The 12913-nt window shown below is 44.8% G+C and overlaps 1 protein-coding gene across 1 annotated transcript in view; it reads left to right on the top strand.

Moving 5' to 3' along the window:
* ADAM17 (ADAM metallopeptidase domain 17) overlaps positions 1–10318 on the top strand; it is a 58225-nt gene extending 47907 nt beyond the window's left edge. The window contains exons 16-19 of the mRNA XM_038772118.1: positions 978–1056; positions 4669–4757; positions 7816–7878; positions 8336–10318. Of these exons, the coding sequence (XP_038628046.1) occupies positions 978–1056; positions 4669–4757; positions 7816–7878; positions 8336–8698 (594 nt within the window). The 3' untranslated portion in view covers positions 8699–10318. The remainder of the gene's footprint in view (positions 1–977; positions 1057–4668; positions 4758–7815; positions 7879–8335) is intronic.
* The last annotated feature ends 2595 nt before the right edge of the window (positions 10319–12913 follow it).

Here is a 12913-nt window from a genome sequence, read left to right as displayed (position 1 = left end):
TGTTTCATAGGGCTATAGTAACCTGGGGGTTATCCTTGACTCCTTTCTGTCATGCAACCCACATATTGAATCTGTCACCAAATCCTACCATTTCTACCTTCATATCACTAAAAATCTGCCCCTTCTTCTCCATCTGAACTGCTACCACCATGATTGAAGCACTTAGCCCATCTCTCCTTGATGACTGCATCAGCCAAGATGCTGACCTCCCTGACTCCAGTCTTGCCCCACTCCAGTCCGTACTTCACTCTGCCGGTCAGATCATTCTTCTACAAACCTGTTGACTCTGTTTCCCCCACTCCTCAGGAACCTCTAGAGATTACCCATGCACCACCTCCACAAACAGAAACTCCTTACCCTTGGCTTTAAAGCACTTGAATCACCTCGCCCTCTCCTACCCTACCTCGCTAATTTCAACTACAGTATTCTCCCTTTGCCCTTCTAACACCAAGCTATTCACCGTACCTCGATGTAATCTGTCTCACCACTCACCCATATTCTGCCTCTGGCTGGAAATTTGTACTGCCCAAGCGCTTAGTACAGTGCTCTGCACATAGTAAGCGCTCAGTAAATACGATTGATGATGATGATGGAAATCCCTTCCCCTTCATATCCAACAGACCATCACTCTCCCCACCTTCAAAGCCTTATTAAAATCTCATCTCCTCCAAGAGGCCCTCCCTGACTGAGCCCTTATTTCGGCTACTCCCTCTCCCTTCTGCATCACCCTTGCACTTGGATTTTTACCTTCTGTTCACCCCACCTCAGTCCCATAGCACTTGTGTACCTATCCATAATTCATTTTAATGTCTGTCACCCCCCCTAGACCGTAAGCTTGTTGTGGACACGTTCCGAACCCACTGGTAGTTACATTATATTTTCCCAGTAGCACAGTACAATGCTGTGCACCCTCTAAGTGCTCAATAAATACGATTGATTGAATGAAATAATGAGTAAATATAACTTTTACCTTGCAGGGTAAATGTGAGAAGCGAATCCAAGATGTGATTGAGCGATTTTGGGATTTTATTGACCAACTTAGCATCAATACTTTTGGTAGGTATTTCCTTGAATCAGACCTTTTGCGGCTGAATTTCCTATTTTTAGAAGTTTGAAGAGAGAATATTGAACTAATTAGCCAACTTTCCCATCTTACTAAATCTACTAATTGTGGTTTCCCCCAGTGCATTCTTAACTTTTTTTTTTTTTTCAAAGCAGCTGCATTTGCGTCAGTGCTTTGCCTCTTCCCTGGATACAAGCTGAACAGCTTGTGACTCTAAAGGATTTCGGAAGTATCCCATGCATGCTGAATTCCCAGCTCCATTTTGAGTGGCTCCTTTCTTGTCTCAGGACATAACTTGGGTTGCAGAATGGCCATTTTCCCTTTGGGATCTGCTCCAAAAGAGTGATGCCGGGAACTTTACCCCCCATAGTTTCTTGGGCCAGGTGGGCAGCAGTAGCTATCCTGCCCACCCTGTGGATCCAGAGAAAAGCCCAGAGTGGAGGCAAGATAACTGCCCCAACATCTTCCGCCCATTTGGAACATTCACTCATATTTATTAAGTACTTACTGTGTGCAGAGCACTATACTAATCTCTTGGGAATACTATGCAACAATAAACAGTGACATTCCCTGCCCACATCAAGCTCACAGTCTAAAGGGGGGGGGAAACAGACATCAATACAAATAAATAAAATTACAGATATATCACAACTCCATGGGACTTGTGGGGTTTCTTTAGCCCTCACTGGCAGGGCTAAGCGGGCGGGGGGAGGAGGGGAGCAAATCCCTTCCTTAGCCTCCAGCCCTGAAGCCCAGTGAGGATGAGCCATCTATTTGCTCACCTCCTTCAGGCCTCAAAGACCTCGTGGAACCCACTTGGGGTCAAGGTGAGTGTCAGGACTTCAGAGCTACTCTAGGAGCTGCGTAAACCTCGAGGGCTGGGATCACGCTTACTCACTCTATCAGACTCTCCGGTACTGCACTGTGTGCAGAGAAGGCCATCGATACATTCACTGAATTGGAGTCAACTGCTCGGCACCAGTCTGCACAGCTACTGCACCCTCCTTGTGACGGTGTGGTCCTGCTTTGGCTGATAACCCCAGCCGCAGCAGTGGTGACTGTGGCATAGGGGGATGAAGTCTCTGCCTAGTAGGGAGAGTAAATACCTTCTTTGCATTAATGATATTAAATGTAATATTTACTAAGCTCTTACTATGTGCCAAGACCTCTGCTAAGCGTTGGGATAGGTACAGTACAATCCGATCAGACGAAGTTCCTTACCAATGTAGGGCTCACAGTTCAATGGGACTGCACAGTGCTCTGCACACAGTAAGCGCTCAATAAATACAATTGAATGAATGAATGAATGAATGGGAAGGGAGAGCAGGTATTTAAATAGCATTTTACAGATGAGGAAGCTGAGCACCCAGAAGGTAAGTGACTTGTTCAAGGTTGCCCAGCAAGTCCATGCTCTTTCCTCTAGGCTATGTTGATTGTTTTGCCTTACTCTCCTTCCCTACCCCATTTCCTTTCTATCCCTCTCTCGCTCCATCTCTTCAGCAGTGCAGTTTAGTGGAAAGAGCATGGGTTTGGGAGTTAGACGTCGTGGGTTCTAATCCTGACACCGCCACTTATCAGCTCTGTGACTTTGGGCAAGTCACTTAATTTCTCTGTGCCTGTTACCTCATCTGTAAAATGGGAATTAATAATAATAACAATATTGCATTTATTAAGCGCTTACTATGTGCAAAGCACTGTTCTAAGCACTGGGGAGGTTACAAGGTGATCAGGTTGTCCCACGGGGGGCTCACAGTCTTCATCCCCATTTTACAGATGAGGTCGCTGAGGCACAGAGAAGTGAAGTAACTTGTCCAAAGTCACACAGCTGACAAGTGGTGGAGCCGGGATTTGAATCCATGTCCTCTGACTCCAAAGCCCGGGCTCTTTCCACTGATCCACGCTGCTTCTCCATTAAGACTGTGAGCCCCATGTGGGACAACCTGATTACCTTGTATCTTCCCCAGCGCTTAGAACAGTGCTTGGCACATAATAAGCGCTTAACAAATACCATCATTGTTATGATTATTATATGTTGTCACCCTTCAGTCCCCTGTCTCCCATCTCTTCCTTGTATTCCTCAAAGACCCGCTTCCCCAACACCCTAGCCCCCAAATATTTTACCCCAAGTTAACCCTGTGTTCACCCTGCTTTTGAGAAGCAGTGTGGCATAGTGGATAGAGCACGAGTCTGGGAATCAGAAGGTCATGGGTTCTAATTCCTGCACTGCCACTTGTCTGCTGTGTGACCTTGGGCAAGTCCCTTTACTTCTCTGTGCCTCAGTTACCTCATCTGTAAAATGGGGATTGAGAATGTGAGGTCCACGTGGGACAGGGACTGTGTCCAACTCGATTTGCTTGGATCCACTCCAGTGCTTAGTAAAGTGCCTGGCACGTAGTAAGCGCTTAACAAATATCATTATTCTCACAATTAAAATAGAATACTGGCACCTTTGTGGTATAATTCAGTCAAAGTTGGGCTTTTCAATTATATGAATTCTGGGATTGAAGACTTTGTGTCTTGGAAAACTTTTAAAAGTGGATGTGTGTTGCTTCAGAGAGACAACATATTCTTTGTATTGCAGGCTGTCTTCTGCAGTCCCAGATTTCCAAATCCATAGGGCACAGCAGAAGTGCCTTTTAAGGTTAAAATTGTCTTCCTCTTTTGAAAGAACAGAATGGAATAAAACTGGATTGTGATATCATAAGTACTTGGGATACCAGGATCTGATTAGGTCCAGGGCAGAGTGGGTTTGATGACTACAAAGATATGTCAAGAGACTTATTTTTTTTCCCAGCAACCGTGTGTAGAGTAGCTCCCAGCGATCATTTTGTTGTGTTATTTGACAGCAAAGTCTAATCAATCAATGGTATTTATTGAGCGTCTACTGGTGACAGGGCTCTGTATTACTACCCTCTTGGGGAAGAGTACATTAGGATTAGAAGATAGGATTCCTGCCGTCATCCAGGGAGGAGATGAGCCTCGGCTTCCTTAAGCAGGCTCTAGGCATGCAGTAATCCAAGCAGTGTGATTCTTCGGACCCTCTGGCTCCAGGCCTCCTGGGGCCACCCTGAAGATAGGCCGCTTTGCCGCATTAGCAGTAATAATAGTAATTACTATTATTATGGTATTTGTTAAGCACTTACTATGTGCCAAGCACTGTTCTAAGCACTGGAGTAGATACAAAGTAGTCATGTCACACGTGGGGCTCGCAGTCTTCATCCCCATTTTACAGATGAGGTAACTGAGGCACAGAGAAGTTAAGGGGCTTGCCCAAAGGTCTCACAGCAGACAAGTGGCGGAGTCAGGATTAGAACCTCTGTCCTCTGACTCCCAAGCCCATGCTCTTTCCACTAAGCCACATTGCCAAGATGCTTTGAGGACGGTTGTTTTGAAGGACAAGTGAGAGGAGATCAGGTATCCCGTTGGTTTGGGGGAAGCTGTAGCTCCAGCATGGCCACGGGGATGGAATGCAACCAACACTGTTTGTTTCGGGTTTATAGTGCAGACCATTGCACAAAATAAGTGCCATTACTCAAAAATATTATTGCTGCTATCTTTAAGATAAAAAATGTATGCTCGAGGTAATCAGTTTGGCTGTTTTACAGGGAAGTTCTTAGCGGACAACATAGTTGGATCGGTACTGGTTTTCTCCTTGATATTTTGGATTCCCTTCAGTATCCTTGTCCACTGTGTGGTAAGTACAGTTAGTCTTCAACATGTCAGAAGCTGTTTCTGATAAACTGTAATGACTTTGATTTGGCACATAAAATATTAATTCAGGAGTGAATTTTTCAAGCCCTTGATCTCTGTTCCTTCCTGCTTTGCTCATCTTTCACTGATCCTTAGAGAAGGGAGAGGAGGGGACTGTAGCAATCCACAGGTCTAATAAAAGGCTTGGCAAGAGAGAATTGAAATATTTGACTTCAAGTGGATTTAGAGAAGCAGCGTGGCTCAGTGGAAAGAGCACGGGCTTTGGAGTCAGAGGCCATGGGTTCAAATCCTGGCTTCGCCAATTGTCAGCTGTGTGACTTGGGCAAGTCACTCAACTTCTTTGTGCCTCTGTTACCTCATCTGTAAAATGGGGATTAAGACTGTGAGCCACCCATGGGACAACCTGATCACCTTGTAACCTCCCCAGCGCTTAGAACAGTGCTTTGCACATAGTAAGCACTTAATAAATGCCATTAAAAAAAAGTGAGACTCTTTGGGTCATATAGAGTTGTCTCTGCTTAGAATACATGGGATAAACACATATCACTGATAATAGCAATAGTAATATGTGGTATTTGTTAAGCACATAAATGTGCCAAGAACTTCGCTAAGCATGGGGAAGATAATAATAATCATAATAGTGGTCCTTGTTCAGTGCTGCCTGTGGGCCAAGTACTATATTAAGCGCTAAAGTTGAGGCAAGAAAATCAGGTTATACACAGTCCCTGTCCCATATGTGGCTCAGAATTTAAAGGGAAGGGAGTCTGTAGTGAATCCCCATTTTACAGGTGAGGAAACAGGGGCATAGAGGAGTTTATTAATAATAATAATGATGGCATTTTGTTAAGCACTTAATATGTGCCAAGCACTGTTCTAAGCACTGGGGGGGAATACAAGGTGATCAGGTTGTCCCACGTGGGGCTCACAGTCTTCATCCCCATTTGACAGATGAGGTCACTGAAGTCCAGAGAAGTGAAGTGACTTGCCCAAAGTCACCCAGCTGTCATGTGGCGGAGACAGGATTAGAACCCACGACCTCTGACTCCCAAGCCCGGGCTCTTTCCACTGAGCCACGCCGCTTCCCAAGTTTAGTGACTTACCCAAGGCCAACCAGCAAATAAATGTTGGAACTGGGATTAGAACAGCGGTCCCTGACTCTCAGGGCCATTCTCTTCTCCCTAAGCTAGTTCTCAAGATGATCCAGGTTACCCATTCTGCATGTTGCTGCAGGCATGAGATGGTGAACTCCTGATTTGCCCATGGCAGAGTCACTCGCTCTAATGCAGACCGTCCAGCCCGGGTTTACCCTGTGGCCCTCCTTCCTTAAATGATTCTGTTTTCTTGGTGAAAAGCACAGCTTGAAGTAAGCAATGTTGAGTGGATCCAGTTTTCCTTAAGAATCTTAAATAGGGTTTACCTTCAAGCAACTTATTTTGAAAGACTAAAAAGCACATTTTAAAGAATTCTGAAACAAACATTTGAGTGAAGGGGGAAAAAAGTAAAGCAATACAACCATCTCTTGGTGGTTATTTTTAAGAGAGAAGAGTTCAGCAAGGGTTAGCCAGCCCGCCCTCTGACTCCAGCACCCCAACTGAGCTTCCACAATTAATGACGATTACAGAATTAATGTTGTTTGTGGAAGCTCGGTGGGGGTCCTGGAGTCAGCAGCTGGACTGTCTGACAGTTTCCCTTGGTGAGCAAGCTCTTCTCTCTAGAAAATTCACATTTAGAGATGATTGTTTTGCTTTGCATTTTTTCCCCTACCATACATTCACATGCACCAAAATGAGTATCTTAGTGCCAAAATGAAGAGATTTCTCTGCTTTAACTGCTGCTTGCACCTTCTTCTGTGATGCTGGCATTGTGGTGGCCATTTGCTATACTCCATCATTGTAGTTTTGTGGGAAATTTTAGTACATATTTTTGTCCCTTAAATATTTATTGAACGCTTAGTGTACCGGGTACCTTCCCAGCAGAACAGTGCCTAGTGGAAAGAGCACGGGCCCAGGAGTCAGAAGGACCTGGGTTCTAATCTTCTGTCTGCCACTTGTCTATTATGTGACCTTGGGCAAGTTACTTAACTTCTCTGAACCTTAATGACCTCATCTGTAAAATCAGGAGTAAGACTGTGAGCCTCATGTGGGACGTGGACTGTGTCCAACCCAATTATCTTATATCTACCCCAGCACTTAGTACAGTGCTTGGCACATAATAACGTAGTGCTTAACAAATACCACGTTCAAAAAAAAAAGCCACCAGGTTTAAAGCTATGTCACTGAAGCAGTAACAAACACGTTTGATTAAAATTGTGCCATGTTCTTTTGGAACATTTGCCCATTTGCCCCCTGCACTGTCACTGTGCTGTTTGCCCTCGAGGTGCCCCGAGATGGAAGAGTCCTACGGAGCGGGGTTGATTCGCTGATGGCAGGGAATCTGTCAGCAGCCACGCATCGCTCGGGATCCACCCTCCTCGTCTTCTGAGAAGCGAGCGAGTCGACTGAGGATTCTGTCACTTCTTCCCTCAGGCACTAGTGATGCCGTCTCCTCCACATCCCTTTAGTCTCAGGGGAAACTCATTTGTGAGAAGAAAATTTTTACTGAGTTCACTGTAGACCTTTTTTTCCCCCCAGTTTGGCCACCTAGTTTCTCTTTGCCCTTTCGGCGTGATCAGTTAAAGGATGGAAAAAGATGCCACAGCTGTTTTTCTGCCCATGGAATAAGAAACTGGATTAGGTCATTTCCTCCCCCCACCATTGGTACACTTGACACCACTTGAGGGGGACTGTGCCAGGCTCACAAAAGCTGCTTTGTTAGAGGGCAAACATCACATGCCACACCACCGCTGGGAACAGATGTTGTTCACTCTTGACTTGAAATTCCCTCACCCCCTGAACTCAGCACTGATTTTCACAGCTTTGTTGGAGATTATCTTGTTCAATGTGAGAAACAGGAAAATTGATCAAGGATATGAAGGGTGTCTTAATTTTGTATAGTATGTTGAGAGAAAATAAAAGTCTTTTGCCTTTGTTTTTACTTTCTAGGACAAGAAATTGGATAAACAGTATGAGGAGAATACGAAATCTTTATCTCTGTTCCACCCTAGTGTAAGTATGCTGCATGCAAGGAGAAAGGGTGGATTGTCAAAATTCAATGTAGAACACCTCATTGGGAAAAGTCATAATAGCTGGGATGTGACGAGGATAGTGTTGCGACCTGAAAATCAGTCCAGTATACCTGGAATTGAAATCGTGTTGTTCCGAGTGTCAAGATATGAGTCAGGTTATAATGCCGGGCTGGAGGCCTCCAGGTACAGTATTAAGAAGAGGTCTTCCTGGCAGCAGCCTGGATTTTCCAGAAAAGGAGAGGGAACAATAGGGTAAGATCTCCATCTGAGCAGGATGGGAGAGTCCGGATTAGTTGAGGTCTTAGCATGCAGAGTGCCCCGGCTTCCGTCACCAGTTGAAATATCGTACGGGTCACTTAGAATGTGGAAGCCTTTTGTTGTGACCATGATGGCAAACCCAAGCTTAAGTGCTCTCTGCTCCTCTCACCGGTTCGCAGAACGTCGAGATGCTGAGCAGCATGGATTCGGCATCGGTTCGCATCGTCAAGCCGTTTCCTGCCCCTCAGCCCCCGGGGAGGCCTCAGTCTCTGCCACCCACTCCAGCCGTGTCCTCGGCGGGAGCGGCGGCGGCGGCGGCGCCCAGAGGGGACCACCAGAGGATGGACACCATTCAGGAAGACCCCAGTACTGACTCTCACATCGACGAAGATGCTTTTGAGAAGGACCCTTTCCCAAATAGCAGTACGGCTGCAAAATCTTTTGAGGATCTCACAGACCATCCTGTAACTAGAAGTGAGAAGGCAGCCTCTTTCAAATTACAGCGCCAGAATCGGGTCGACAGCAAAGAAACAGAGTGTTAGTCTTTGCCTTCTTTCAAGCTCTTCTGCTTCAAGTGTGTAGAGATAATTTTGTACAGATTTTGCCTTCAAATCATGGCCTCCTGTATACTTGGGAGGAGAATGGAAAAGGAAGTGGTTTCTTGCAGATGCTGGTCATGTGTGTATAACCTTCCTTCACTGAAATCAGTCTCATGTGATGCATCAAAAGTCGACGGTAAATGGAGGCCAAATGAAATTAGCTAATTTTGAAGCTTTCGGGTTTGATATAGTTTATCTAGTTTGCGATCTCAAAAATTGACTTCAATCTGTGGTGCAAAGGCAGCAAATTCACTTGGATATTGGATTCTGTTTATTCACGGTTTGTTTTTTTTATAAATTAATTTTTAATAAGGGTAACAGCACTGAATAGAAGTGACTTTTTTTTTTACATAGACACTGTAATGATTCTCAGATGGAGGCCTTTAGCACATCTTCTCAAAGGCCTCAGGAAAAGCATGAATTGTTTTTGATCGCAGTGGTGAGGTAAAATATTCAGGGACAAGTCTAATTGTGTGTTCTGGTTGCTAGTGCAATATTAAGACCATTTCCCGAGCTGGGGTGCTGTGTATCTATCCAGTGTAGAAAATATGGCTTCAAACGGAGCTAGAGTTACTGCAGGTTTGTCTCGACCACACCAGGAAAACACTCGATAATCCACCGGAATTCAGATCCTCTTTGTCTCCCCGGTCACAGAAGGGAAAAGAAACATGGCTCAGTGATCTGGGGTCTTAAATTTTGTCAACTTTTGAAAAGATTTCAGTTTGGTGTGGTCTGCCATATTTTAAATATGAATTTCATATGTGTCTCACAGTTGCCAAGAATGAGATAAACCACTTACTTTAAGGCCTCCAGCCCATTGCTGGCAGTGGTGGTGGCGGAGGGTGTTGTTTCAGACTGTATCCCAAACCCCAGGTTAATGTCACTTGTTTTTTTTTTAAACATGAGAGGGGTGAGGAGAGAAGCCATTGTTCAGTAGATGAAAGAATTAGTTTCATTTAAAGTGTCTCTGTGAGCCCCTGGAGCAGTCACAGTGCAACTTGGCAGCGAGATCTTGGTAGTTTATTTGCCATAGTTGCTGTTTGAAAATTGTTTTTTGGCTTCTGGCAACTGGGTGCGTGTTGGACTTTCTTCCATGTAGTCAGTATTTACTATGTGAAAGTTGTTCATATTCCTTTAGAATTAAAACTTTGTAAGTTACTGACTGAAAAGAACGGTGCTCACCAGCCAGGAAAATTCTTAGTTCTGAAATAACTTCTATTTTTACAGTTTGAAGGCGTCCGCCAAACCTGTGATAGAGAATTGTATTTTTCAAGATTTGTTACACAGATAGTTGTTACACTAATACTTGAACATGTGCCTTATGACACTGCTGTCTTTAACCAGTCATGTTATATTTCAGCTGTCGTTTTTCTAATTTGATGTGTGTGTGTGTGTGTGTGTGTGTATATATACATATATACATGTATTATGTACATATCTATATGTGTATATATATATATGGAAGGTGTGTGTGAGAACCATAATTTCCAATAAGATGTAATAAAAACTTTTTTAAATAGAATCTTGGGATTTTTTAAATAAAATGTATTTTCAATGTGTTTAGCCCCTGAATAGTAATAATGGTATTTGTTAAGTGCTTTTACTATGTGCCAGGCACTGTAATAAGCGCTGGGGTGGATACAAGCAAATTGGGTTGAACACAGTCCCTGTCCCACATGGAGCTCAGTGTCACTCCCCATTTTACAGGTGAGGTAACTGAAGCCCAGAGAAAATAAGTGATTTGCCCAGGGTCACACAGAAGACAGCACAGCTGGGATTAGAACCCATCACCATGCAATATCCACTGCGTGTGCTTCATCCACGATGCCATGCTGCTTCAGGCACTTTCCTAGTAATCGAGTTGTGAATGCATACTACTCTGACAGTAATGCCCTCTAAGAAAACTTATCCTCAGTGTCCTTTAATACCCTGAACATCAAACAAGCTGGAGAGAAGGCAGCAAGGTTAAGTGGAGGATTCAGGGGAAGCTGTTTACTCCTCAGGGGGTCTTAACCACTGAATTCAATTCTTTGGTTCCCCTCTCCCTCTGAACTCTTCCCATGGATTCACAGTCCTGAATCACCTTCACGGTATGCTTCCAATCTTGTGCTCGAGCTGTGAAATGCTACCAGCGGAAATCCAGACATTGTTGACTTTGCCCATCTGAAGTTCATCCTCACCTGCTTTAACAGTGCCCTCTCCACCCAACAGTGATAATTCTCCATCCTTTTTGACTCCCGAGCTCATTGTCCATTGCCCGCACCAGCTGTTTCAGACTTAAAACTTCCTTGAAAAAACCCCTGTCCCCTCCGACCCTCATCACTTTTCCCTAAGGAACTTGATGCATTTAACGGAAGCCATCAAGGGTGATATTCCTAAAATTCCCCTGCACCTTTCTAGTCCCGCCCTCCTCTGGCCCTGTCTTCAACTCCCATCCTTTCCAGCAGCCTCCCCTTAAAATCTCCCCCTCCGCCTACTCCTTGCAACTTCATCCTTTTAGACCTAATTAAAATATGTACCCCCTTCCTTTTTCCCCCCCCACCCTGACCGCCATCTTCGAACAGCACATTTTCCATGGTTTTCCCATTACTTTCAAACATGGCCACGTATCTTCTAGACTATGAGCCCCTTGTTGGGTAGGGACCGTCTCTATATGTTGCTGACTTGTACTTCCCAAGCGCTTAGTACAGTATTCTGCACACAGTAAGTGCTCAATAAATACGATTGAATTGAATGAATGAATAAATACGATTAAATGAATGAATCCTCTATCCTCTTAAAAAGAAATCTTTTGACTCACATGGCATCCTCTGGTTACCGTCCCCTACCCCTCCAACTATTCGTCTCCAAACTCAAGGGCTCGAATGAGTTTCCCCACCCTCTGCTTCCATATCCTCTCTAATTCTCTCCTTGACTGCCTGCAGTTTGGCTTCCGGCCCTTCCACACCATGGAAACTGCCCTCTCTAAGGTCAACAGTGACCTCCTTCCCAAATTCAACAGCCTCTATTGCATCCTAATCTAACTAGGCCACTCATCTTGCATTTAACACTGTGAACAACTTTCTTCTCCTGGAAACATTGCCTAAACTTGACTTCACTGACACTGTCCTCTCCTGGTTCTACCTCTGGCTGCTCCTCAGTCTCTTTCACTGGCTTCTTCTCTGCCTTCCACCCTCCCACCCATTCCCACAATGGGAGTCCCTTAAATCTCAGTTCTGGGTCCCCTTCTATTCTCCATCTATGCCCACTCCCTTAAAAAACTCATTCACTCATGGCTTTTAACCACCATTTCTACTTGGATGATTCCCAAATCTACCTTTCCCATCCTGACCTCTCATGCCTTCAAAATATCTTCCTGGATGAGCTGCTGTTACCTCGAATTTAACATGTCCAAAACAGGTCTCACCTTCCCACCCAAAGCTTGTCCTGTCCCATCACTGTAAACAACCCCATCCTCCCTGTCTCACAAGTTTGTAACCTTGGTGTTATCCTTGACCCATCTTTCATTCAATTTGCACATTCAATCTGTCACATTCAAATCTGGTCTGATGCACCGTCACAATGTCTCTGGAATCCATACTTTCCTTTTCAATCAATCAATCAATCGTATTTATTGAGTGCTTACTGTGTGCAGAGCACTGTACTAAGCGCTTGGGAAGTACAAGTTGGCAACATATAGAGACTTTTCATTCAAACTATCACCATGCTGATCCAAGCACTTAGAATATCTTGCTGTGACTAACAGCCTCCTTCCTCACCTACCTGCTTCCAGTCTCTTCCTCCTCTAGTCTAGACTTCACTGTACTGCTCAGGTCATTTGTCTAAGAAATCGTTCTGCATACATCTTCCCCATTCCTCAACGACCTCCAATGGTGGCCCATTCGTCTTCACATCAGTCACTCCTTACTAATGGCTTTAAGGCAACTCAATCAGCTAGCCCGCTCCTACCCAACCTCGCTCCTCTCCCTCTTCAACCCAGCCTGTGCACCTGGCTCCTCTTAGACCCACCTAGTCACTACATTGATCTCACCTGTTTTGCCACCAACCCCTTGCCCATGTCCTCCCCCTGGCCTGCAACTCCCTCCCCCTTCATGTTTGACAGCTTGTACTTCCCAAGAGCTTAGTACAGTGCTCTGCACACAGTAAGCACTCAATAAA

Source organism: Tachyglossus aculeatus, chromosome X1, assembly GCF_015852505.1.
Source record: "Tachyglossus aculeatus isolate mTacAcu1 chromosome X1, mTacAcu1.pri, whole genome shotgun sequence".
Lineage (NCBI taxonomy): Eukaryota > Metazoa > Chordata > Mammalia > Monotremata > Tachyglossidae > Tachyglossus > Tachyglossus aculeatus.
This window is presented reverse-complemented; position numbering and strand designations above follow the sequence as displayed.